The sequence below is a fragment of the Citrus sinensis genome, chromosome 1 (assembly GCF_022201045.2).
Source record: "Citrus sinensis cultivar Valencia sweet orange chromosome 1, DVS_A1.0, whole genome shotgun sequence".
In the NCBI taxonomy this organism is placed as follows: domain Eukaryota; kingdom Viridiplantae; phylum Streptophyta; class Magnoliopsida; order Sapindales; family Rutaceae; genus Citrus; species Citrus sinensis.
Window position 1 is genome coordinate 9296363 of NC_068556.1, and position 26564 is coordinate 9322926.

At 31.6% G+C, this 26564-nt stretch overlaps 3 protein-coding genes across 6 annotated transcripts; all 3 read left to right on the top strand.

The window, feature by feature from the left end:
* The first annotated feature begins 1951 nt into the window (after positions 1 to 1951).
* Positions 1952 to 6524, top strand: LOC102622957 (inactive protein kinase SELMODRAFT_444075). Of its 3 annotated transcripts, XM_006475348.4 has the most exons (9): positions 1956 to 2438; positions 2702 to 2856; positions 2932 to 3026; positions 3218 to 4245; positions 4466 to 4626; positions 4833 to 4909; positions 4995 to 5142; positions 5389 to 5538; positions 6124 to 6524. In XM_006475348.4, exons 1-9 carry the CDS (start codon positions 2270 to 2272, stop codon positions 6175 to 6177), a joined length of 2037 nt encoding a protein of 678 aa, XP_006475411.1. In that variant the 5' UTR covers positions 1956 to 2269; the 3' UTR covers positions 6178 to 6524. The 3 variants fall into 3 exon arrangements, with proteins under 3 accessions (XP_006475412.1, XP_006475411.1, XP_006475413.1); XM_006475349.4 differs by lacking the exon at positions 6124 to 6524 and having other exon boundaries at positions 1952 to 2438; positions 5386 to 5535; XM_006475350.4 differs by lacking the exons at positions 1956 to 2438; positions 2932 to 3026 and having other exon boundaries at positions 2710 to 2856.
* A 1635-nt stretch (positions 6525 to 8159) lies between these two features.
* Positions 8160 to 16248, top strand: LOC102623633 (probable acyl-[acyl-carrier-protein]--UDP-N-acetylglucosamine O-acyltransferase, mitochondrial). Of its 2 annotated transcripts, XM_006475351.4 has the most exons (11): positions 8165 to 8351; positions 8457 to 8548; positions 8632 to 8756; positions 8838 to 8946; positions 9019 to 9111; positions 9216 to 9332; positions 9428 to 9511; positions 9837 to 9941; positions 10897 to 10983; positions 11064 to 11195; positions 16005 to 16248. In XM_006475351.4, exons 1-10 carry the CDS (start codon positions 8264 to 8266, stop codon positions 11181 to 11183), a joined length of 1020 nt encoding a protein of 339 aa, XP_006475414.1. In that variant the 5' UTR covers positions 8165 to 8263; the 3' UTR covers positions 11184 to 11195; positions 16005 to 16248. The 2 variants fall into 2 exon arrangements, 1 of the variants encoding a protein (XP_006475414.1); XR_008054343.1 differs by lacking the exon at positions 16005 to 16248 and having other exon boundaries at positions 8160 to 8351; positions 9837 to 9952; positions 10890 to 10983; positions 11064 to 11118.
* Positions 16249 to 20222: 3974 nt separating this feature from the next.
* LOC102624682 (transcription factor MYBS3) lies at positions 20223 to 21813 on the top strand. The gene is made up of 3 exons (XM_006475356.4): positions 20223 to 20765; positions 21054 to 21253; positions 21362 to 21813. The coding sequence occupies exons 1-3, from the start codon at positions 20408 to 20410 to the stop codon at positions 21653 to 21655; spliced, it is 852 nt and encodes a 283-aa protein (XP_006475419.1). The 5' UTR covers positions 20223 to 20407; the 3' UTR covers positions 21656 to 21813.
* The last annotated feature ends 4751 nt before the right edge of the window (positions 21814 to 26564 follow it).

The window sequence follows — 26564 nt, forward strand, 5'->3', positions numbered from 1 at the left end:
TATATATATATATATATATATATATATATATTCTTTATGTTTAACATAATCACATAATGTTAAAAAAAATAAATTATAATGTTAAAAAAAATTATTTTGGTTATGGGCATTGATATCATTAATTAAAATCTTAGGAGAAGAAAATTATAGAAAGAGGATTATGTTATATAAGAAGATGCAAATGTACAATGATGGGTATAAATTTTATAATAAATACTTAAGTCATGAGATTGAGGACAAAACTGTCACAAGCATGTGAGATGAGGTATATTCATAACTTATTCAAGTTCCCGTCGGACCCATCACAAGAGCTTGAGCAAAGAAATTGAAAGAAGTGCTTAATGTGTTGATTCAATCAACTTGGGCTCAATCAAATTCGTGGAGGCCTATCGAAAGAATTACACATGATAAATACATAATTCAGGCTCTTGAAGTTTCCAAATAATCACTTCCATGAAACAGGAAGTTGACTTGCACATTATGGGGGAAAAATATATTATTTTTCTTTTTCGGATACTTTCTTGTTTCTTGAGGAGGTTAGTGGGGAAATAAATCAGTTATTTCTCTTTTGATTGCTGAGTTTCCATTTTGATTGATGTAAGACATTTAAGCAGATTATGATTCCGATTTGATTTAGATTCTTTCTAATTTGCTTAGATTAGAATTATGATTTGATTTAAATTATTTCCTATTAGTTTAGATTCATATTCCGATTTGATTTTCGTTTAGAATTTATTTCCGAAAATTCTTGTAACCCTATATAATGTACTAACATCTAATAAATAGGGACATATAAGTTTTGATGCAATTGGTGAGAGAATTAATTCTCTTTGGTTCTTAAACAGACTCTTTGAACTTATCAGATTTTCGTGGCATTCAAACTTGACTTATCAATTAGATTATTCATAGCTGATTGTGACGTCCTCACATATTAAGGTTCGTGCTTTCATTGAGCATTGAGCCACATTTCATTCAATTCTAAGTTTAGATTCGATTTTGGATACTAAATTAATTAGGATCGCGTCAATTTTTAACGAGGTTCATATCATTAAGAATTTTAGAGCTTGTCATAACTTTATATAAGTTGTCAATTTAAAGTTAAAGTCAAATTCATTTTTCTTTAAATTTTATAATTTAAGTTATAAAATTTATTAAACATTAATGGGTAATGGATGAAATGAGCTTTTGATTTTAAATCCAAACCCCACCTCTTCTGTGGTAAGTTCTAGGAGGTTGACCCCATAATAATCCAACTCGATAAAAGTCGACCCAACAACTATTTTATCATGTGAGTTCTTATCATGTGTGATGGATGATATGAACTGTTGATAGACTATTTTAGATCAGTCCAAGTAGGTATTGGTGCTAAAAGACACATTCAAGTCAAACTTTTTTTTTTTTTTAGTTTTTATAAATGATTATACTTAGATGGTTAAAAAAGTCCCAGTGATTGGAATGGTTTCACCTCTTATGTTAAAAAAATAAAAAGTAAAGAGATCAATACTTTGAAATTTTTTGAATCTAACTTCATAACACAGAATTAATATAGTTACATAGACAGACAACTCCCATTTAGAGTCCAACGTTTTGAATTTTAGACTAACATGATGTAGCCATTGTAGGTGAGTTAAAAAACTATTGGTAATGGACAGTAATCAATGCCTAACCATGTGGACAACTAGCTACTAGCAGACACAACTGGAAATTTCTCCATCTAAAAGCACCCAAATTTCTTTGTCAATGTGATTCAAAATGAAAATGTCATGTTATAAACAAGAATAAAAGTCCACATAAATGGGCCAATCAATCAATTAGACGAATTTGGTATCAGGCAGGTGTCGTTTAGTTAAACCGCCTGTTTCCGTTTTGTCGTTACACTAACTCCCTCATTTTCTTTATTTGGCGCTTCCCTCTCTCTCTGGTAAATTACTAATAAAGCAAAAGCCGGAGGATAATAAAATACTACAACAACAAAGTCCAAATTGTGCTGCCTGCTACCAAAAGCCAAAGCTTTAAAGAATCAAATGATTCCGGTTCTATGCATCCACGTACACACACGCATTTTTCATGAACAAAAAGTATAAGCTTCTGTTGTTGCTCGCTGCCTTGAACTGCACGTACTCTAGAACTTTTATGAACTTTTTTCATCTGGGTAGCTTGAAAAAGTATCTGGGTTTCAGCGATGGAGTGTTCGTTGAGGCAAAAATGAAATCTTTTTTTTGGCGTGTTGTGAATTTTTGTTGAAAAAAGTTCTAAAAAGTGGGTGGAAATGAAGCAGAAGGGTGGTTTTTCAGAATTGGTTGTGGGGAAAGTAGTGATTGTTGCCGTGAAAGCATCGAAGGAAATTCCAAGAAGTGCTTTGGTGTGGGCTTTGACTCATGTTGTTCAACCTGGTGATTACATTAAGCTTCTTGTGGTCATGCCTCCCCTGTCTTCAAGTAATATTCTGATTTTGTTCTTTGTTTTAATTAAGTGTTCTCAATTTTGTGCAATGATTTTGGGTTATATGTGTGAATCACTCTGTTTTCGTTACTCTTTGCTTTCTTGCTTGCTATATTTGGTTATTTCGCATGCCACACAATTCTATGTGATTGTTATGATCTGTAATTAAGAGCTCCATGGCATCAAAATTGAATTTTTTGACCAATTTATTTTCTCTATTAGAACTTGTTATATTGATGGGAGCGCAATACATTCGCAGGTAAAAAGATATGGGGGTTTTCAAGATTCACCAATGATTGCGCTACTGGTCATAAGAGTTCCCTCTCAGGAACTAGTTCAGATCAGAAGGATGATATTGTAGATTCGTGCTCCCAAATGATGCGTCAACTGCAAGAAGTTTATGACCCAGAGAAGGTAAGTACGGTCATTATTGTCATAAGAGTTTAATTCTCATATGCTCCCTTTCTAAGCATTTTCCACTTTTGACAGATAAAAGTCAGAGTAAAAATTGTTTCTGGCTCACCATATGGAGTAGTGGCTGTTGAGGCCAAGAAAGCCCAATCAAACTGGGTTATTTTGGATAAGTAATTAAAACGACTATACCTTGTCTCCTGCATGACTTTACTGTAGATTTTGTCCGTGTGGAATATGCAGTCTTACAGGCTGTTGATATCTCAATATTCTCAAATCCCATACCAAAAACAATTTACTCAGAATTTCAGTTCGCTCTTCACTTATTCTCTTTATCTAATTTATGATTTACAATTATTGACAGACAACTGAAGCACGAGAAGAAATGCTGTATGGAGGAGCTGCAATGTAATGTGGTGGTTATGAAACGATCTCAACCAAAAGTTCTGCGGTTGAATTTGGTTGCATCACCAACAATGAAGTCTCAAGTGGCTCGCTCAGAAACCTTTGGTTTAGAAGTATCTCCAAAATATTTGAAAAGTAAGCATGATGATCCATATATGATGAAGGGACCATTTGTGACTCCTGCAAGTAGTCCTGAGCAAGAGTCACTGTTGACTGCAACCGACGTTGGAACTTCATCAATCTCAAGTTCAGATCCAGGGACTTTCTCTGAAATATGTGAGAACCTGAAGAAAGAGTGTTCCTTAGTCAGTGAAGAAAGACAAGATCGTTTTGGACCTGATTCTGACTCAGATTGCGAAGTTCTGTGTCTGCCTTCCACAAGTTCGAATCATGATCCATGGATGGCTGAGTCACTCAGTCCTCGTGAGGAATTCTTAAAACTTCTAGAGGGAAGCTCAGAAAGAACCAATGATCCATCTCTGACTTCTGCATATGAATTCCTGTTGGAGAAATTATCAACATTGAATCGAGAGCCTGATATCGGAGTGCTGAATTATAAGCTTGATCTGAAAATAAGTAAAAGTGTGAGAGAGGCAGTTTCATTATCCAGGAATAAACCTCCAGGTCCTCCTCCATTGTGTTCAATATGTCAGCACAAGGCACCTGTATTTGGTAATCCTCCGAGGTGGTTCACCTATGCTGAATTGGAGCTTGCTACAAATAGATTTTCAGAAGCAAATTTCTTAGCCGAAGGTGGATTTGGTTCTGTTCACCGAGGTGTTCTACCAGATGGCCAGGTTGTTGCCGTCAAGCAATATAAATTGGCTAGTTCTCAAGGTGATCAAGAATTTTGCTCAGAAGTTGAGGTTTTAAGTTGTGCACAACATCGCAATGTTGTGATGTTGATTGGATTCTGTGTGGAGGATGGGAGGAGATTGCTGGTTTATGAGTATATTTGCAATGGGTCCTTGGATTCCCATCTTTATGGTAAATTCAACTTTATCCTAAATGGTTTTATTATTTACACTAACGTTGTAGAAGGGAAAGGAAAGGGATAAAATGAAGGGTAGATGCGAAGAAAAAGAGAGATAGAGAAATATTCAGTCTTGAGGACTGAGATTGTGTATGTTAGAAGATGTACCTTGTGAATTATGAAGGAAATTGCTTTTACAGCAAACAAATTGATTGCATAGTTGGTGAATTGTAGGACGTGATCGAGATCCACTGGAATGGTCTGCAAGGCGAAAAATTGCGGTTGGAGCAGCTCGAGGGTTGCGATACCTTCATGAAGAATGTAGAGTGGGTTGTATCGTCCACCGTGATATGCGCCCTAACAACATTCTGGTCACCCATGATTTTGAGCCACTGGTATGTCAAGCTCTTTCTATTCCTCTATAAATAAAATTTCAAAAATTTTCATGACCAGCTGTATACTGCCTTTGATGCACTTGCATTCAAATATGTTTCTTTGTTTCTTTCATTGTCAGTTAGTAAGCACAAAAACATATGTCTTTTCACTGCTTACTAATATCAATAGCATACATTGAAACTGATATCTAACTATTGGACCTCAGGTTGGGGATTTTGGACTAGCAAGATGGCAACCAGATGGAGATATGGGAGTGGAAACAAGAGTACTCGGAACATTTGGGTAAAACAGTTTCATGGTTTTCACTTCTTTGTAGTTTTACTTGCAAAAAGCAAGATATTGATTTACAAAGCCCTTCTTTATTTAGGTATTTAGCTCCAGAATATGCTCAGAGTGGTCAAATCACAGAAAAAGCTGACGTCTATTCCCTTGGGGTAGTATTGGTGGAGCTCATTACGGGAAGGAAAGCTATGGATCTAAACCGGCCCAGAGGTCAACAGTGCCTCACTGAATGGGTATGGATTTGATAACATTATTTGCAGCTGTCAAATTTATGTGTTGGTGTTGATAACAATCTTTGAAAGATTTATTGTCATATTTTCAAGAGAGTAAATATAAAAAAAATGTGTGTTTCGGACTTCAAAGTGTATCCTGTCCTCTCCCTGGGAATTGTTTCTGTCTTCCTATTGATAAAATTTAATCTTATTCGCACTTTTATCTTTCGTCATTGGCTGATTACTCATTTTCCATACTTGGAGTAGGCACGTCCTTTACTGAAAAGACATGCCATTGGTGAACTGATTGATCCTCGCTTAAGGAACTGCTATTCAGAACGAGAGGTCTATGGCATGCTGCAATGTGCCTCTTTATGCATACGTAAGGATCCTCATTCAAGGCCTCGTATGTCTCAGGTTGGTAATCAATAACTAATACCTGTTTGTTTAAAGTACCTATACTTGCCACAATTACTTTGATTATCAAGTCAAAATCCTTGGAATGAAATTGTATGAAATGGATGTTCCCTTTCACTTTTTATTACTTACTAATATGTAGAAGTTCACATTTTCTAGACATTGCTTTCCAACTGCTTAGACTTGTGGCTGCAAATTATCAAGATTTCTTAAAAACTAGTATTCACTGTGTAATCTGTAGAGGCTTTTTTAAAATTCAGAGTACAATTTTCAATTTATTTTTGGGGTAATTTCCCAGAACAAAGTAGTATTCAAGGTAATTTTCAATTTGACAACTATGTTCAATGAGAGGCAACCACAAAAGCAGGCAGATCCTTCCCCTAGTCATCCATTTGCAAATTCCATGAATTCAGTAACCTTGTCAACCAGTTTGCGTGTCAAATTTAAAGCCAATCAGTACTAGTTACCTCTAATAATGCTTCTGAAAACAACTCCTATGTTAGCTTTTATCTTTATTCTAAAAATGCCGAATGTTAGTGGTTCACGGTAAGCTAATTTATGTATTCTTTACAACGATTCCTAAAGGTGCTTCGGATGTTGGAGGGGGACATTCTCATGAATTCAAAAGATGACACTTGAGTCTCTAGTTATGTTAAGGAACAGCAGTGGGAAGAACATCATCACCGTGGTCAGATATGGTAACATCTGAAAGAAGGGGCATAATTTGAAGTTGAAACTCTTCATGGAGTGTGCATGAAGAGCAGCTCTTTCTTTCAGAGAGTGAAGGAAAATACTAGTTTTATTGTCACTTCTGCAGTTTAGATTTGTCTCTGTAGGATGTGATGTAAGCTAGTGAGTTTTGTAAATTGTAATCATATTTTATTTATTAAACAAATCTCTCATTTCAACTGGCTTCCGCTCCCTTCATGTAAAACTTTTTGTGGATAAAATGTATTCATTTAATATAGAAAGATCACTTCACCTTCTTTGATTCTATGATCTATCCTTGAGCTAATGTGTAATTCAATAGCTTATAATCTATTTGAACTTATCTTTAGGTTTTCTCAGCCTATGAAATTGAAGAGTCTGAAGTCTTTTTAAGTTTCCTATTTTCATTTGTGACTTGCTAGTAAGTGAGGTTTTTAAAATAAATTTTTAAGTTTCATGTTGGTTGTTACCAACAGTGACCACTTGGATGAAAACTGGAAAACATTATTTTAAGCTATTAAAAAATTATTATAATCTAAAATAAAATCTACATATTTTAAGTAACATTGTAAGGGATTTTCATCTCATTTTATTAATAAGGTTGTGGCTAAGTTACATCATATGTAATTTAATATTTAACACAAAAGTTACACCTAATAACTTAAGATATGTCGACAAATAAACAACGCTTAGAATTTTTTTGTGTCATTCTTGTGTTGATGTAAAGTACATTTAATGTAATTTAGGATAACTATTTATAAAATCTCAAAATATTAGGTAGAGAGTTTGACTTTGGCTATGGTACTTGACTCGTGTACCACTAAAATTCGTCTATCTAGTAGTACCCAGATTATAGGATTTTGTATCCTAAAGTATCACAGTTATAGCTTTAGGTGGCTTTTTTTTTTATCTGAAATCTTAATAGATTTAAATTTAGTTGAATTTTGAATAGACCTAAATATTTGAATTTGAATAATATATTTATTTTTTGTTTGAATTTCTGAAAATAATTATTAAGATTTTTTTAAATACTAAAAATATGTACTTTTATATTTTTATCCTTATTAAATTTGAATATCAAATTAATAATATATATATATATATATATATATATATATATATATATATATGAAAGAATATAAATACCGTAATATTTTAACATATATAAGCAAAACTACATTCAAGCGAAAAATTATAATATATAAAATACCGTAAGTTTCAATTTCTATCACAAATTCTCAATAATAGTACATAATACAAGATAAGATTATTAGTGGATAAACATGTATGAGGTTTTGGGATAGGTATAAAAAATAAATTATAAAGTAAGGAATTTTTTACTTTAGAAATTAGTTGGTTCATTTATTTTTTAATTTAGTAAAAAGCTAAAAAAATTAGCTTATTATAGTAGGTCAAAATTATCTAAAAAATTTGTATTAAGTTATAAAAATAAACATCTCTAATTAACTTAATTCATTAAGGTAATTAGAGATATTAAGTTAAGAAACAAACACCCTCTTAGTAAATAGAATAAATTTCTAATAAAGAAATCTCGCGCACTATTTAAATATGGACAAAGCATAAATTATCTTTTTTAGCGTTTTACAAATTTAAACAAAGTTGTCAATTCATCCGAATTTAATAAAATATGGGTTCCTTATTGAAAAATTTTGGTCGCTAATTATAGAAATATGGTTTGTGACTTAAGTAAGTTCAATCATCAAATAAGTGTTCTAAGAATTTGAATTTTATTAGTTATACCATTCACCATTCCTAAGACAATCCAACGGTTAATAAGTTGTCAGACTATTGAACGGGTAAGATCCACCCACCAAAATCGTACGACAGACAAGGCAACATACACGAAGTTGCACCGAAGTGGGGTCAAATCAAGTGAATCGAGTCGAAAGATATAAAAATTATTTCACTTACTTTCCAGGCTCTTGTATGTCTCCGCGCTTGGCTGCTCGCAGTAGCAGGACAGAACAGACCAGAACAGAACACAGCAGAGAGCGGCATGAGTTTCTTACTCTTGAAAGTTCGACGGCCATGTCTTTCCTCTCTCTCAACGCTCTTTCTTCGACGCCTCTCCACAGCACTACCACGTAACCTTCTCGTCTCTTCACTTCAATTTTCGTTGGCTGGCTTTATATGTAGACTTTGATAAAAATTTTGTCAGCTGGGTTTATTTAGTTATTTATTGTATACAGATGTTTATGGAGACAAATATGAGACTAGCAGCAGCAGCAGCAGCTTCATTCACCCCACTTCAATTGTTCACCCAAATGCCATCATTGGTCAGGTACTTCACTTTCTGTGGTTCCCTCTTCTTTATTTGGTCAGTCAAGCTCTTTGGAGAGAGAGTTTAAACCATTTGTGCTTCAGGGAGTTTCAGTTGGTCCATTTTGCACGATCGGATCTGCTGCAAAGCTCGGAGATGGCTGCCTGTTATATCCTTCCAGCCATATTTTTGGAAATACAGAATTGGGGGATCACTGCATTTTGATGACGTGAGTTCTACCTTTGTTAAATGTTGGAAACATCTTTATTTTCGTTAAGTTTATGTAATGCCTTTAAACCTTGTTAGGCAGTGGCGCTGTTGTTGGTGATGATCTTCCTGGACAAACTGTCTTTGGGTGTAACAATATTATTGGGCATCATGCTGTTGTTGGTGTTAAATGCCAGGACATGAAATACAAGGTATATTTTAATTACATTGGATGTTATGATCGAGCTGTAGCAAACTAACTACATCTTTCTTTATGGTTTTAGTCAGGGGATGAATGTTTTGTTGATGTTGGGAACAATAATGAGTTTAGAGAGCATGTTTCAATTCACCGATCTTCAAAGTCAGGTGACAGAACGGTATGGGGTTGTTGTGGTAAAGTTTCTCTTTTCTTTCCTGAAGACATATCCATATTTGTGAAGTTGAGTCTCTTCCGTTTTCTAACAAGAATAAAAATAACCAGGTTATTGGTGATAATAATCTCATCATGGGTTCTTGTCATATTGCCCATGACTGTAAGATCGGCAACTATAACATATTTGCGAACAATACTCTTCTAGCAGGTCATGTTGTCGTGGAAGTAAGTTCTTTAATAATTGGGTTAGATAAACTGTCTGTGTAGTTACGTTGTCCCAAGTATCTAATTTGAAGTTGATTCAAATGCTGGAAGCATAGGACTATACTCACACTGCTGGAGCCATTGTTATTCATCAGTTTTGCCACATTGGATCACATTCTTTTATTGGCGGGGGCTCTGTGGTATGATCTTTTCCTGTTCTCTACCCATGATTTTTCTTGCTGCTGTCCCGTTCTATGTAGCAAGGAACCTAGCTTTAGGTTTTCCAGAATGGATGGGAATTTTGGGGCACTGACAAATTATATAGCGATATTGATGGCAGTTTTGGTATGGTAACGTATAATAGTGCTCCAACTTTTCGGAATAAAAACAATAGATTCCTGGCTACATAGTCCTCCTATGGCACAATTTGTCATAAAGCACTTGGCCTGAGCATGTACTTTGAAAATGAAAACAATTCATGTATCATACACAATAAATCTTATTTCTTTTTCCTTATGCCCGAAGGTTTCACAAGATGTACCCAAGTACTCAATGGTGGCTGGAGAAAGAGCTGTGCTTCGCGGTCTGAATTTGGAGGGTCTTCGTCGTCGCGGATTTAATGTCACAGAGGTTGGCAATCTATGAGTTTTTAATTTTGATGGCTCCATATATAGCTGCAAAACAGTTCATAATTTGTAACTAAGAGATTAGAGATCGAAAGCATTCTCTTTCGTGGCAATAGACAGAATCCTTAATATCCCTTGTTAACTTTTAACAATTTTCTTGCACAGCCTCTGAGTACATATGAGATTGCATGTCATCATGTTACTGTGCTTTTCATTCATTATGTATTAAAGCATAATTAAGTTAAAAGTTAATGGAACTTAGAAAGTTGCATTTGTTTATAAAATATGAAAAGAAAACGGCCATGTTCCAGAAGAATAATTGAATTTCAGTAGGTTTTGTCTGTAAATATATTTTCTGACTACTACTCAACACAGAAACTTTTGTTGAGGTATAAAGCCATTTTTAAGTATACCTAAATCCAATTTGTACATACCTGATCCTTAGAGGAACGAATATTTGATTGCTTGAATAATCTGTGCGAAAATGTCAATGACCCCTGTGAGGAAAGGGGAGTAGTGGTGAGTTTAGTTAGGGATGAGGTTCAATGGAGGTGGGTTTTTTTTTTTTTTCTAGGCAATGATGCTGTTGCTTCTTAACTGAAGTGGCTTTACTGGATAAGTATTGAAAGAAAGCATTTTTAGTTTTACAGTATATAAGTGAAACTTTACCGTTCCTTTCTTTCAATTTTGACATTAACCAAAATTATACAATTGGTAATGACAATAACAATTCAGGCTGTTTTCAAAACAACTCATATTAAGCGCATTATCCTGAAATTGTTGAGTTTGGTAACTTTTTGTCTCCTTCAATAGCATTTTTGATGGTTCTCTTATGTTTAGTATCCTTGATAAAGTGAGAGAAGTTATTTTTGACGCTATTGAGATCCATTGGTTCCTTTTATCCGATCGTGCCTTCTAAAAAAACTTTTTTCTCTCTTCCATTTTGAGCAAGGATCTAGATTAAGAGTTTGAGAACAGCTTACCGGAAGATATTTATGCCTGTTGATGCCCATGCTGTGGGTTTTGAAGAACGTCTTACTGAAGTGGTAACCTATCTTTCTCCCTCTATCGCTTGCATGCACATACTTCTTCAATAGCCATTGAGAAATCTAAACGCCAACTGCAGGAGCAAGATGAAGAATTGGGTCATATTCCTGCTGTATGTTCAATGTTACAGTCCATTCGTGATTCCTTTGCCGAAAATCGTCGTGGGATATGCAGGTTTAGACAATGGAGTGGTTCTTGAAGTGATCTTTTGGTAAGCATTTGCACCTTTACTTAATCATGGCTTGTTTCCTTGTTCTGTCCATTTTATCAATATAATTTGTCCTACAAGTAGTCATTATGGCATCTGAATGGAAGGGAGTTAGAATTTCTAGGCTACTATTTATTGTATTTAAGTTACCCAAGAGTTAATGTTTGTTCATATGCATTTGTGTGTGCTTATAAAACATATATAAGTTATCCTCTGGACTTTCAATTTCTACCATTTGACTCGTCTAATCACTTATATTTTAAGTACTATGTTAAATGAAGCAGTTATAATGTGAATAAGGTTCTGTCTGCATGCAAAGACTGCATAAGCTGGCCTTTCCCTTTTCTAAAATCATTCAGTATTTTGGCTTTCATTCATTTTGTTTTTGCTTTCTCTGTCATCAAATCCAGCTCAATCCTCCTCAAAATCAACCACACCAATGCATTAAGCAAATCATATTAGAGTCACAAAGTAATTTACATGTTGAAATTTAAGATTGACACTTCCTCTCGATCACTCAATATTCAGGTCAGTGGGACCATTTCTTATCAGATCAGCTCCTAAATACTATAGAATATAGATGCTATTCTGTTTCCTCCCATCTGCTTAAGAAATTTCTCAAAGCAGTCAAACATGTCCACGCTTTGTGATCTAACTGCAGAAGAAATTGTGCATATTTTGGCATACACCTTCTCTGAATCAACCAGTACAGGAATCCATATGCACAATCTGGGAGACAGAGAATGTGAGAGGTGAGAGGAAAATGAAAAGACAATAAATGAAGAAGCAAATAGAGGGAGGGAAAGGTATTTGTAGATTTGTGAGATAGAGAAGAAAAGAAATTGTAGGCTCATAGGTAAATAGGTAGGTTATAACATAGTTTATTTTCTGTCATTACAATATAATAACTTTTAAGTTATTAGATGTGTCCGGTGGTAGAAATTGGAAGTTTAGAGGATAACTTATATCTGGTATTTCAGATTATAGAAAATCAGTACAGAGTATATACCAATTTGGATCCGAAGATAATAAAACCAGAAACAAAAAATATGATAAATTAACACTGATTACAATCGACAATTATGAAACTGTTAATGAAACAAAAATAAAGTGCAATAATGAAAAAATACAAAAATGTCAAATTACACTAAAGAAATGATGCTTTTAAATAGAGGCGAGGAGACACACAAAGTACACTTAGAACTTTCAATATTATAGACGGTCACAATTTTTCTACTACGCATTTGGAAGGAAAGAGCTCTCATATGCATAACATTTATTGATTTCATTTTGACAAGAGAAAAGAGAATCAAATGATTACATTTGGACAAACACTTCTACAAAACCTACTATGCCTTTGGAAGGAAAGAGCTCTTTATGTATAACAATTATTGATTCATCTTGACAAAAGAAAAGAGAATTAAGTGATTACATTTGGACAAACACTTATACAAAAGCTACTAGTAGAGCTATTTTTAAAAAGCAACTCTATTATTGATGTTCTTTAGTGAAAGAAAGATGTTCTTGTTGGTGCTCTTTAAAGTGTGTTACATTGTATGGATAACCTTATCAGCTATGATGAAGTCGAATATCCCTTGTGAAAGGGCTCTCTTTTATGATGAGATAGAATTATCCAGCATGAGTCTAATAGAATTACTTCATAGAAGTCTTTGTCTTTAGGTATAATGTAAAGTGGTAACTAAATATGGTATCAGAGCCCATATTTCTTCTTGATCCGTATTTCACATTAGGGTTGAGACTTGTCTTTAATGCTAGTTCTTGAATCTTGATATTTTAAGCTTTTGGTTGACCTTTTTTTTTTTTTGGGCTTTCCCCCCAATATTGTATTATAGAGCTAAGGTCTCCTGTTCAAGCTTTCCTATGAGCTAACATTCTCAGTTAGATTTTATTTAAATTTCATGGTTCATTTCCCTCTTTCCAAATCTGGAATTCACGTTTCGTGTGAGGGGCCTGGTTTAGATTTGTGTATAATGCTAATTTTTTTGGCTCTTGCTTAAATCAAAGAAATTACTGAGGGACTTCGACAACCTATTTTTATTTTTTTATTTCTGCAAAGGGGCCCTAAGTCTTAACAATCAGTTTTACTCCATTGTTACTTTGTATAATTCTCTTTTTAACCGAATAATAAATTAGGTCATAGCTATTTTTTACTAATTTTAAACTTCCTACGGTATTTCTTTGAGATGCATTCCAAACTGGTTCAAAGACTAGTTTTTCCATAACCCTTCTCCTAAAGAAATATTATCAATTATCAAAGAAGTCAAAAAGGGGCATTCAATAAATTTTTGTAACTCAATGCAATTTTAATATGATCATGTGTTTCTACTGTCTATCTTTTTAGCAACAATATTGAAATTCCGTGGATAATGAAGTGGGAACGTATTATGAGAACTCAAAACTTTTGAAAATTTCCTTTGCAAAGAAAGGTTTTTATTTGATGGTGGTCAAAGTTTAATCACGATTATTTAAGCCAAAAAAATTCGGTCATAATATTAGTCAAACAAAAATATGGACATATAAAACTTTGAAGAATTCTATGGCGTAACTAGGGCTAAAGGGAAAGGACTTTCTTAAATGACTTATTAGATATCAGTATCGATTCTCAAAAAGATCTTTTAACATGAGATGTTTGATTCGACCAAAGCTGACAAAATTTTGGATGACAAAATAGCTCACAAGTTCTCTTTTCTTTTGTCCAAAATACTTTGTGATGGTGTAATATCCTAAATACTTTTCATTTGCCTTCCCCCCCCCCCCCCCCCCCCCCCCCCCCCCCCACCCCAACTCTTGTAAAATGAATCATTTCTTTTCATTAGTATAAGCCTATTTTTTCTTATTTTTGAAAGGTTAACCTTGCTAGTTTGATATTGCACTTAATATGGTTTATTAGTATTTTTTGTTTCTTAGTTGTTATTAACTTAATTTATTACATTATTGTTTTATTACCATGTGTGAGACTAAAATAGTATCATGCACATGCACACAATATGTATGTTTATATATATATATATATATGGATAGTTTTACGATTTGGGATCCCGAACATGAATTAAAGTTTCACAATTTTTCTACACATGGTGCATCCCACCATGGTTGTCAAATAATAATAAAAAAGAAAAAGAAAAGGAGCAAAAATAGTCGGATTTCAGTACATATAAATGCATAAGCTTCTAGTCCAAAATCCTGGATTTTAAGGGCTCGTTTGGTATGTCGGATTGGATTGAATTGAATTGAATTAGATTAGATTGAATAAGATAGGATTGGATTGGATAATATTGTATTATAATAATACTATGTTATGTTTGGTACAATATTGGATTGGACTATAAATAATCATGTTTTATATTATAATATTATAATTTACAAGTTATTATTATTATTAATATTATTATAAACTAAAATGTTGTATTATTAATTATACAAATCAACCTCAATGACATTAATGAAATATAAATCATAATTTAAATAATTTTTATTTTGTTAAATATATGTATGATATTTATATTATTTTTATTAATAATCTATTATTTTATAAAATTTTATCTTTTTGAATATTAATTTAATAATTAATTTATAATGTAAATTTGGAATTATAAAAATATTTAATAATTAAATAAATTAAAATAGAATTTTAATTTAATGTGAAATTAATAATGATTTTTAGTATAATTTATTATTTACATTATTAAAATCAATATTTTTTTATTACATTTATCACATATTACTATAATTTTAATATTTATAAATTATTACGTTTAATTGAGTTATCAATATAATCCAATACTAACTAATCCCTAGCCCCCCTTGGGAATATTTTTTTTACAAAATTAAGATTAGCTTGTGGGCTCAGGATATCAAAATCTCAATACCCTTAACAGCACCAAACATGAGATAAGATAAAAAAAAAATTCAAAAAAAAGAGTTCAATCCCCACTTTTAATCCCCCAAGCAAACACACTCAAAGAATCCTACAACATTATTACTTTTTTTTTTGTTTAATTAGTTTCTGCACATGATGGGGTCCACCATGTGCAGCAAAATTGTGGCCTTCCAAAGACAACATGCGGATCCGCGACCATAAAATTATCCTTATATATATTTTTATATATATTTATATATATAGCGATATTTAGCACGGGTAATTTTTAAAAACCTCCCCTGAGGTTTGGGCTTGTTGCAAGTAGATGGCGAGAATTGATTTATTTATAAAAAACCCCCTACCGTCAGTTAAGTTTAACATTGACCGTTAGTTGACCGTGTAAAGACAATATTACCCTTAACAATAGTTTATAAACGAAAATAACAAAAAAAAAAACCAAAATTATTAGCTATTTTACACTTTTTAAATTATTGATATTTCCTTAAAATTCCTACAAGAAAGATAAAATTAAAAATTTAAAAATGAAATAGTCATAATCTTTACCTATGATATTGTAAATTTTTAGAATTGACAAGGATAAAATTGTCAAAAAATAGGATTTGTGCTTTTTGCACCAATAATTTTGGTTTTTTTTTAGTTATTTTCGTTTACAAACTATTGTTAAGGGTAATATTGTCTTTGCACGGTCAACTAACGGTCAATGTTAAACTTAACTGACGGTATGGGGTTTTTTACAAATAAATCAATTCTCGCCATCTACTTGCAACAAGCCCAAACCTCAGGGGAGGTTTTTAAAAATTACCCTATTTAGCACCTATACACTACTGTATTGGGCGAACTCTGCGCTTGTAAAGGTGTGTATACACAATGAAGTAATGTTTTAACCTGTTCTCATTGCTGTTTTTGCTCAGCCATTATCATTTTCTAGAGCTGGAGTAGGCTGGCGCGTTGTTTGAGAACCATTGAGCAGCTTCCTGTTAACTTGTAGCATTGTTGGTGTTGTTTCATTTATTACTTCAATAAAAACAAACCATGCAGTCTTTTAGTTTATTGGAATGGTAATCTTCTCTTCTCTGATGCTACATTTCAACTACTGTACACACGTCTGGTTGAGTTTTTGGTAAATGCAGGGTCTTTGGACTTAAATATTTGCAACATTGTGGTTCTAAATTCGAATTATTTTCTGTTATGTGATGCGAGTGAACTACGCTTATCTAACCTCAATAGTGATCGGTGACCTTGCCTATTTATAATATATTTGCATGTTGGAGGAAAAAAGAGACCAACATAATACCAACGCCACCGGCCATAGCCATTGGAAAATGAAAAGAAATTTAAGCACTTTGGTTTGTGCTTTTAGTATAAAGACGTGAAAGATAAAGTTGATCAAATAGCTGGGATGCTTTTTGCTTCAAAAATGATAAATGACAAGACACTTTTCTCTTACAATTAGTTGGAGGAAAGGACAATGCGAAATTGTTGCAAACGCTTCTTTGTTTTCTTAAATGGTTATAAAGATTTTTTTTTTTGGGACAATTATATTTCTTAACTATAATTATCTATGCTTATTTAAACTTGAAATAATTGTTCAAAAAAGGGGTTTTGAATCACTATTCTTAAAAATAAAGGAGTGTCTTTAACTTTGAATATTGTCCTTTTCGCTCAGTTGGAGGAAAGGATTTGTAGTAGTACAAATTAGAAGTAATCTCAACTTGCATCCCACTTGATTAGGATAATGTAAAATACTTGAGCACTTCCTTAATATGTGATTTGAAGTCTGGTCAAACAAGGGGGGAAAATTCATCATGAAAGCATTATCTTCTTAAATACTTCATGAGATGTTCCCTTCTTTGATAATTCCAAAAGAATCAACATAGAATGAGAAACAAATGGATGGTGAATCTGCTTTTTCTAGTTCAAGTTCAACCAAGAGACAAGTAATAAATTCCTCAACTTGGCCTCTAAAGACGAGGGATAGATTATGAAATCTTTACTTTAATATATCCTTTTGCATAATAATACTAACAAGACAAAAGCTAGTTTGGTGAGATATCAATTGAATATCTATGATTTTACATAAGAACCCAATGAGTCTCTATCTAGATTGTTTTGATTACAAAATTTATTTGGTTTACTTTTATGGGAAAGCATGAATATTATATATATATATATATTGCTTAGTTTCTATTTAATTTATTAGTCTAGATCCTATTGGATGAAAATGGTATCTTGGCAAAAGTCTTTATCTATTATAGTATAAGTAGGTAAGACAGATGATGTGAGATGTCAATCACTTGTGTGTTTTATTTTAATCTGTTGTGCGGTGTACGTCTGTCTAGGTCGTCACAATTTTCTATTATCAATAATAAATTCACAGCCTTGAGCTCGTTTATTCCTACATATTATTTATTAATCTTTTAAAAAAAATTAATCATTTAATTTTTTTAAATGTTAATTATTTTGATGCACTTGAGCTTCTAAAAAAATTTATTTTATTTTATTTTTAGGTTAAATTAGTAATTAATTTTTTTATTAATATCAAACAAAAAAAACATTATTGTAAAATAGTAATATTATAAAAGTAAGACAAAATGAGCAAAAAATGACGGCAAGAATGTCAATAGTTTAATGACAAGGATATTCTATGGTACTTTAGAAATATATGTTAGCTTATATGGCTATAAATATTGATTTTGATGATAACAAACCACATGTATTGATTAAGCAAAGATTTATAAATTGCGCTTTTATAATAAGAAAATGATGTTATGGAATCAAAGTGTTTTGGATTAAAATGAATGTATTTTAAAACCTTTGATATTGTTTTAAATTTCGGATTTAGATTTATTTGAAACTATTTAAATATTTTGGGGTCATTCTATAATTTCACATAGTTTTGGTGAAATCATAATTTCAGAAAGTTTTGAGATTGACAAAGTAATATTTAGAAATTCTGAAATTGGACCTTTTTGTAAAGTTTCATAACGTTTTGGGTCATAATATAGTTTTATAAAGTTTTGGGGTCAAACTATAAAATTAAAAAATATTTCACTGTAGCAAGCGGCTAACCGGATCCTGATAAACGGTAATCCGGTTGTTGGGCAGTAAGCTTCTGAGCATAAGCGGCTATCCGGATTTGACAAAGCGGCATACTGGATGTTCAGAAATTCAAAATTGTGGCTGTAACGATAACATTAAGCGGATAACCGGATGTCCATAAACGGTAAGCCGGTTATGACCAAAATGTGCATAACGGCTAGTTTTTGAGCTCAAACTATATAAACTCAAATCCTACTCATTTTCAAGCTCTCCAACAAGCAAAAACAAAAAGCACACGAGATATCTTGAGCCTTCAACTTGCAAAACACAAAACATTGAATCATTCCTTGTTCTTCATTTTTAAATATCTACTCATTGAGTGAGTTTCATTGTAACTTTCATTTCTTCATTTCAATTGTAAGAGTTTGAGTGTGTGAGATACTTGAGTGAAGAGATTGGGAGATAATCTCTTTGTTGTAAAGGTTCATTGACACCTTGAAGTCAATTGTAATCGGTTGAAGCCTTGGAAAGACTTGGATAGTGAAATCCTCAAGTTTGGATTGCTTGGAGGCGTGGACGTAAGCGGGGATTGCAGAACTACGTAAAAATTCGTGTGTTTGTTTCTCTTCTCCCTTACTCTTTAATTATTGTGCTTTTATTGAACTTATTGCTTTCAATTTTTATTAAGACATTAGATTGCTTGTTGTGTGGATTTGCTAGGATAATTTTTAAAATTTCAATTCACCCCCCCTCTTGGATTGCACACTTATATTTCAATATAGGTATTATATGAACATTAATCTCAAAATATAGAGACAAAGCGGGTTTTAACCTATAAATTCACATATATAATTTCATACATAAGTTTGTACTTACAAAACGAGGAAAAAACATTATTCATGTATTGTTTGACTTCTCGGTTGCAACCAATCTATATATAAGATTAAGATTTTCTCTTGATCTGATTATGTATTGTGTAAATAACTCACATATTAACTAATAGTTAATAAATAAAAAATAAAGAAATTAAATTTTAACCATATACTATAACTAAGGGTTAGTTTGGTAATATTGTAAGTTTTAAGATAATTATTATTAACTGTGATGTAACAATAATAACTATGAAAAAAACTAGTTGAACGATTGACAAAATTTATTTTTAAAAGTACAATGAATTTTGAAAGCAGTCGAATATTTTTGGCAAAACTTACTGTTAAATTACTATGAGAATGCAAATAACTGAATTGGATATAATGTTTATTCAAATTAATGATTTTATTTCCTAATTCATAAAGATTAATTTGAATTTTGAATGATTTTGAAAAGTTACTTATTCCATACTTTTGAAAATATGTTGTAACATAGAATAATTTTGTCAAAAATAATTTTTTGAAAACATTTACTAAATAATAAAATTAACTTTTAAATTTTTAAAATTACTTTTGGACCTAAAAAAATTTTAAATGGTCCATAAAAAAGAACTTTAAACATTCAATAAAACTCACATCAGGAAAGGATTCTATTAACAAATCTCGAGAGATGTGTGGTCATTAATTCTACGCCAAGACAAAATTGATGAATTTTTTTTTTTAGTATTTAATCCGTCAAGTGGGCTAATATAAACATGATCTTAGTAGAATTTCCAATGAAAGGGGAGATGGTTAATCAGCCTCAAACTTTCAAAGTTCCCATTTTCTACAAAATTTTTTTATTCTTCAATTTCTCAAGTCATCTACCTACCTACTACCAACCTTTCAAACCATTGGACGATAAATTTCCCCCACTTGCTTCCTTTTTCTTTGGCATGTATGTAGACTTGGTATTTCAGTGATTTTTTTGACGTTTTATGCCCATAAAAATTAAATAATAGATTCAACTAATAGATGTGTACTTACTTGTACAATAAATTGTGTACACTAGGCAAAACTAAATCATTTTTTTTTTTTTTGCATCCCACTGTTCTCTTAATTAAAACTCGGACAAACAGTAAAAATAATATTTCTTAAAAACTGTTCGGTCAAGTCCTTTGGGACAAAACTCAAATTTAAATAAATCCATAGGATGAATCGTATAGAAAACCCAAGTTGGAAAAATATGAAACAAAGAAAAAAAAATATGTAAACAAAATCTATCCAATCGTCTTTTCTTGGTGTGCATCCATTTTCGTAACCCCACCTTTGCCTGCTATCATCATATACATGCCATTTACATATACATAACACATCTCTCTCTATCTCTCTCGCCGAGTCTGTTACTATAATTTGTCTGGGTGAAAATGGGCAGAAAGTGCTCACATTGCGGGAACATAGGCCATAATTCAAGGACTTGCACATCTCACAAGGCAGTAGGTGGAGGAGGAGGAGGAGGATCATCACTTAGGCTTTTTGGAGTGCAACTAATTGACGTATCTTCCTCTTCTCCATCATCATCCTCTTCTTCTTCTATTGCCATGTCCTTGAAGAAGAGCTTTAGCATGGATTGCTTGTCCTCTGCGGCTGTACCTTCTTCATCTTCTTCTAATTCTTCCTCTCTAGTTTCCATTGATGAAGATAAAACTGCCGTCGGCTATCTATCTGATGGTCTGATCATGATTCCTCCAACATCTAATCATCAGCATCAAGAGAGAAAGAAAGGTACGGTATATGTGCTTAAATTTCATAATTACGATTAGTAAAAAGTTCATCAACATCCTGTAGTTTGGTAAAATGGTTACGGAGAAGAGTCGCTATATCCAAATGGAATAGTCGCCTTAAACGGACTGTTAGCGACCAATTCTGAAAAATTCTCCATAACTATTTTGCCAAAATACGGTATCACTATTCCTTTCCCGACAATTAATATTGAGTTTGTGCTAATGGCTGCCCCTTCAAATTTTATTAGACCTATGTATGTATGAACTATATATAATAACATATATATAGGAGTTGCATGGACGGAAGAGGAGCATAGGAAATTTTTAATGGGACTAGAGAAGCTAGGGAAGGGAGACTGGAGGGGCATCTCAAGAAAATTTGTGAGCACAAGAACTCCAACGCAAGTTGCAAGTCATGCTCAAAAGTATTTTCTGCGGCTTGCTAGTGATCTCAACAAGAAGAAGAGACGTTCTAGCCTCTTTGACATGGTAATTAATTATTGATACAGTATCATAACTTGGACGTTGTTCTATTTATATATAATATCGATTTTGATTAATTAATTAATTTCTCAAAGTTTCTGAAAAAATTAACAGATTGGAATCCGGAGTAGTATGGCTGCGGTGCATCATCGTCAAGTTAATAGTAGTTCCAAGCAGGAGGAGCAGCCAATTAGAGATGAATCAGCAGCTCGGCTGCATGGATTGATTGATTCACAGCAGCAGATTAAACCTTCATCAAATGCATCATCATCAAAGCCATCGTTAATGCCTCCAAATAATAGTATTTTATCACCATCTGATGATGATCTTGAGCTCAAACTTGCCACTCCAAATTCTGTTGAAGAAAATAAATCTTCACCTAAACCCCTCCTTATTAGGGTTACCTGATTTATGCTTCACTTTTTTTTTTAATTTTATTTTGTGTCAAAATCCCAGCAGAGGAAAAGGGTCGACAACACATTATTTATGGTGAAAAATGAAAAAAATCCACCCTTTTCTGTTAAATTATTAGGAAAATGAATAAAAATATTCATTTTTTTATTTAATGTAGTTTAAAGTTATTTATGAGCATAGCTGCAAGGATCTATTTTGTTCGCCGAGGATGACTCAAAATATTCCATGATCGGTGGGGCATTGAATTTAGTTTAGGCTTAAACAACCAAAATGTGACAGCTTTTTCATTCTCTTGTCTCTTATATTTTATCATCTTATGCTAACCTGTCCATTCTATTCGTGTGGATAATATTTAATCTTTGTATATGATGACATTTTCATTTTAATAAAGTGATAATGTCATTAAAATAAAAAATATAAATTTTAATATATTAATAATTATAATTTTTTTATTAATACATTAATTTTTTTTCTTATTAGTAACATCATCACTTTATTAAATAAAGATATCCTCTTAAATAACTAATTAATACGGGTAATTGTTAATTAAGCTATAGCGTACACTTCCATATAATGCAAGTACATAGAGATAGATGTGGAAAGGAACCAAAAGCAACATATGGAGGAGGATTAAGGCTTAATTTTGAAATTAATCTCTCTCTTGTATAGCTTTATTCAACATTAAAATATGTGGTACTACTTGTCTGGCTGCGGGAGAGAATGGGAATATCGGAAGAAAATTTTCGTATGTTATTGTTTCATGTGTGTCAAGCCATTGTTTTTAATAGGGTAAAAGCTTGTTTAGTCCCTATATTATGAGGTTAGTGTCCATTTAGTCCCTGTATTTTTAAAAACACCTCAAAACGTCCCTGCTACTAAATATTGACACTTATGCCATTGTTTTTGATTATTTTTAACTTGCTTTTACAATATTACATTTTTACAATAATGTTTCTTTTTTGGATATTAATAAAAAATTAAATTATCAAATTAAACTCAAAAATAAAATAAAAACAAAAAGGTAAATATTAATTTTTGTGGAAGCTCACATATGTCTAAAAAATTAATATCGTAAAAAATTACATTATCAATTTTTTTAGAAAAATTAATATTTTAACTCAAGAGTGTGTTCCACAAAAATTAATATATATATTTTTATTTTATTTTATTTTTTGGTGTTAAACTGGTAATTTATTTTTTTCTTTTTAATAATGTCTAAAAAAATTATTATAATAGGGTTATTTTTTTCTTTTTAATAATGTCTAAAAAATTATTATAATAGGGCAATATTATAAAAATAAGTTAAAAGGAACAAAAGATAATGGCAAAAGTGTCAATAATTTAATGGTATGGATGATTTGAGGTATTTTTAAAAATATAGGGACTAAACGGGCACTAACTTCAAAATATAAGGACTAAACGAACTTTTACCCCTTTTAATATTGAGTTACGCGTATTTAAACAGAACATTTAAACTGTAACCTCTAACATAACTCGTATGAAAATAAGAAGAACATTCATCTAAATCAAACTCAGAAGCACCAATAATTTGATATTTTTTTTTTTTATACCCATTGATCATAATTGTGAAAAAGTTGAAGTCTACGTATGACTTGAAGCATAACATAAATTTCAGCAAATCTTCAAGTTAATTCTCTCTCCACTTCCACCATCTATTCTTAATTAATTACAAGACTTATTATATTATTACAATTTTTTTTTATCTTATTAAATGGTCCCTGCCTTCTCTGCTGGGGTATAAAATGTTGATGAAGAGAGTGCACTTTTTACATGAAAAGAAAAGAAAAGAAAAGAAAAGAAAAAGCAAAATACAAATTCATGCATCGACAAATATAATAATTAAGTGGTCAATAATTACATTGAAATAGACAAGACTCATGCATTCTGTCATCATAAGTAGGTCTGGGGACCATGCTGATTTGATACACTTATTAATCGTGCTGCATTTGCAACCATGCATGCAGTATCATATTTCCGAAATTCTTTGCGTATATCTCACTTAAAAATTCGAGTCATGCTCAGATGTTGACCTTCGGATTTTATAAATTTAAATTTGAACTAATTAAATTCAGAGTTGTACGACGGTATATAAATTATTTATTTTACAATGTTTTATAACTCTGGCTCTAGTTGTCTGGGTAATTTTTAGTTTCAACACTATTTATAGAAAGAGTTATAAAATTCTGTCGTATGTTCAAATGCTCAATATATATGATAGATAGTACTGATGCTCTCATCACATCATTTTTCTATATATCCACACACACACTTGCATTCCTATATTAGGCCTGCGGTTACTTGTTAATTTTGTTGAGTCAAAATATATATCATAGGACATTTATATGTCAAATTAAACAGTAATTTTGATGAAAATACGCGACCGGTAAAATGCTACCCGATTAAGAAGAATAGGATATTCAAAGTCTACAATCTATATGAAAGCACCTTGGCTGGCTCCATTGGTAAAACGTCCGGACTCTTGACTTGTGAAAAGACGAGTATTATAATATTAATTACTATAGATATTGACAACAATTCATAGACTTTTTTATTCTTTGATCCTCCACCGTTAGAACTTAGAAGTTCTGTAAGTTGATTTGATAAACATTTATTAATTTATTTAAACTCTAAAGTCAATGCGGCATGATTTTCAATGAATTGACATCAACATTTGCAACCGAAATCCTGGATCTTAGACATTTTTAATTTCATTAAATTATGAATAAGCTGCATCTGAAAAAAATTAAGAAGAACATAAACGCTATTTGCACTCTAAATAAACTTCTTCTTCTTATTATTATTATTATAATATAGTGACATTCCACCAAACCTTAAGTTAAATGCATCTTCTTAAACGTGAATCATTGACCTCTTATTTACACACTACAAAAGTTAAGTTAAAATATACGTTTTCATTATTACTTCAAAATTTATTTTCAGGCACCTTACCACCCCAGAAATTCAATCTTAGATAGCTAGCCAAAGAAAAATATTTGGAAACTGTTTGACTAGGCCTATAAAGACAAAAACACTAATATCTTTTTTGTAAAGTTCTACATAACACCAATTAAGTCACATATAAGTAAATTTACAATTTTTGATAATCAACTATAAGCTATGTCCAATTATCTATATATATCCAATGGATGATGGGGATGATTATATTAGTGGTTTCAGAAGTTATGAAATATTACTATTTAATTAATGAATGACAAGCCATTTCAAATGAAATCTCTTGGAATATATTACTTTAAAAAATGTAGAATTATTGATAATCTACTATTACATAGGAAGATCTCATGGAATATATTATATAAGTAATTTTATAATAAGAGAATTTTTTATTTTAAAATAAAAGAAAAAAACATATTTCAATATCTATAAAATAAAATACATTATATTTAAGTGTGTGTTTCCAATTTCCTTAAAAGTACTCACTATATATAAAATTTTGAAAAAGGCAATCTATGTTGTAGATTGAGTGGCTAGTAAAATGGCACATTTCGTTGCCCTCTGACTCTTGTTTTAAAGATAAGGAACAAGGAAGAAATGAAGCTTGTCCACAATCAAAGAAACAAAAACCCATCATCATTTATGAGTGTTTGGCTGAATGGTTAGAATCGAATTCCTATTTCCTTAATTATAGTTCAGTGGAGATAATCTTCTCCATTATAGAATGTGAATAGAGGATATGTTCCTTCAATATTAAATAAACTAGTCTTATCAATAATCTAATATAAAATATGAGTAGAGTAGACGTTTATCATTGAATATTAATAAATTAGTTTTAATTATAGCATAATTATAAATATTGGTAGATTGATATCATATCAATAATAGTACGAGTGTAAACTAGTCTTATCAATAGTCTAATATAAAATATGAGTAGAGCAGATGTCTATCATCGAATATTAATAAATTAGTCTTAATTATAGCCTAATTATAAATATTGGAAGATTGATATAATATCAATAATAGTACGAGTGTGATATCAGTGGAAAGAAAATAAAAAACAGACATTGACCTTTCAACAAACAATGCAATGTCTTATTTACTGGCTGTAACCATCAGTGAGGTGTCACACTTTTTGGATTCCTCTGTTTACAAAGCATGCATGTAATGCATCCTGTAGGGGATAAAACTTTATTCTCCATCACATATAGATATCTCTGTTATCTTTTTCTAGAGTTTATATTTGCATATGCATTAATGCTACATACGTACAAATCGTCTGAATTGTTGTTTATTATGCTGTTGTCTTGCACGATAGCTATTTTTTGTTCATTTGGTTTCTTTCAATAGAACAATGTCAGTCTCATTTTTATAGAAAAAACTTGTTTAATTATTTATTTTCCTTTTTGAAGTTGTTATTTTTAGTTATTGTTGGTATGTGAATCGTAGTATTGTGCATATTCGCTTTGAAAGTTCTGTTGCCCTGAGAAAAAAATGATTTGCACTTGGTGATGATTTTGAGGGAAAATTATCAATACCCTTTGTTGTTTTGTAAATTATTCGGTTCCCTCATATTTTAAAACTCGTCATATTAAGAAATTGTTGATTTTTGTCGTTAAGAAAAGGTTAACTTCAAACAATTTTTTTTTTCTATTTTACGTGACAATGTGGTAAAGGCCATCATTCATAAAAAGAAATTAAAAAAACAAAAGTCTAAGAGGTAAAATAGTAAAATTAAAAAATTGAAAACTAACATTCTAATTAATGATACAACTACAAAATTTTGTATAAACTAATGTGACATATTATTATTATGGTTGAATAATAATAAAAATAAATAATATGGGCACGTGGTGTTTTTATCCAAAAAGACATTAGTTTGTAAAAAAAAAATCATTTATACAAGAGTTTGTATTTTGTAATCTTATCG

Coding starts and splice junctions, on each gene's coding strand:
- LOC102622957 (XM_006475348.4), top strand. CDS start 2,270: ATGAAGCAGAAGGGTGGTTTTTCAGAATTGGTTGTGGGGAAAGTAGTG. Junction 2,439..2,701: donor CATGCCTCCCCTGTCTTCAA/GTAATATTCTGA, acceptor ATACATTCGCAG/GTAAAAAGATATGGGGGTTT. Junction 4,910..4,994: donor AGAGTACTCGGAACATTTGG/GTAAAACAGTTT, acceptor TTCTTTATTTAG/GTATTTAGCTCCAGAATATG.
- LOC102623633 (XM_006475351.4), top strand. CDS start 8,264: ATGAGTTTCTTACTCTTGAAAGTTCGACGGCCATGTCTTTCCTCTCTC. Junction 8,352..8,456: donor CCTCTCCACAGCACTACCAC/GTAACCTTCTCG, acceptor TATTGTATACAG/ATGTTTATGGAGACAAATAT. Junction 9,942..10,896: donor GCGGATTTAATGTCACAGAG/GTTGGCAATCTA, acceptor GCAAGGATCTAG/ATTAAGAGTTTGAGAACAGC.
- LOC102624682 (XM_006475356.4), top strand. CDS start 20,408: ATGGGCAGAAAGTGCTCACATTGCGGGAACATAGGCCATAATTCAAGG. Junction 20,766..21,053: donor GCATCAAGAGAGAAAGAAAG/GTACGGTATATG, acceptor ACATATATATAG/GAGTTGCATGGACGGAAGAG. Junction 21,254..21,361: donor GTTCTAGCCTCTTTGACATG/GTAATTAATTAT, acceptor AAAAATTAACAG/ATTGGAATCCGGAGTAGTAT.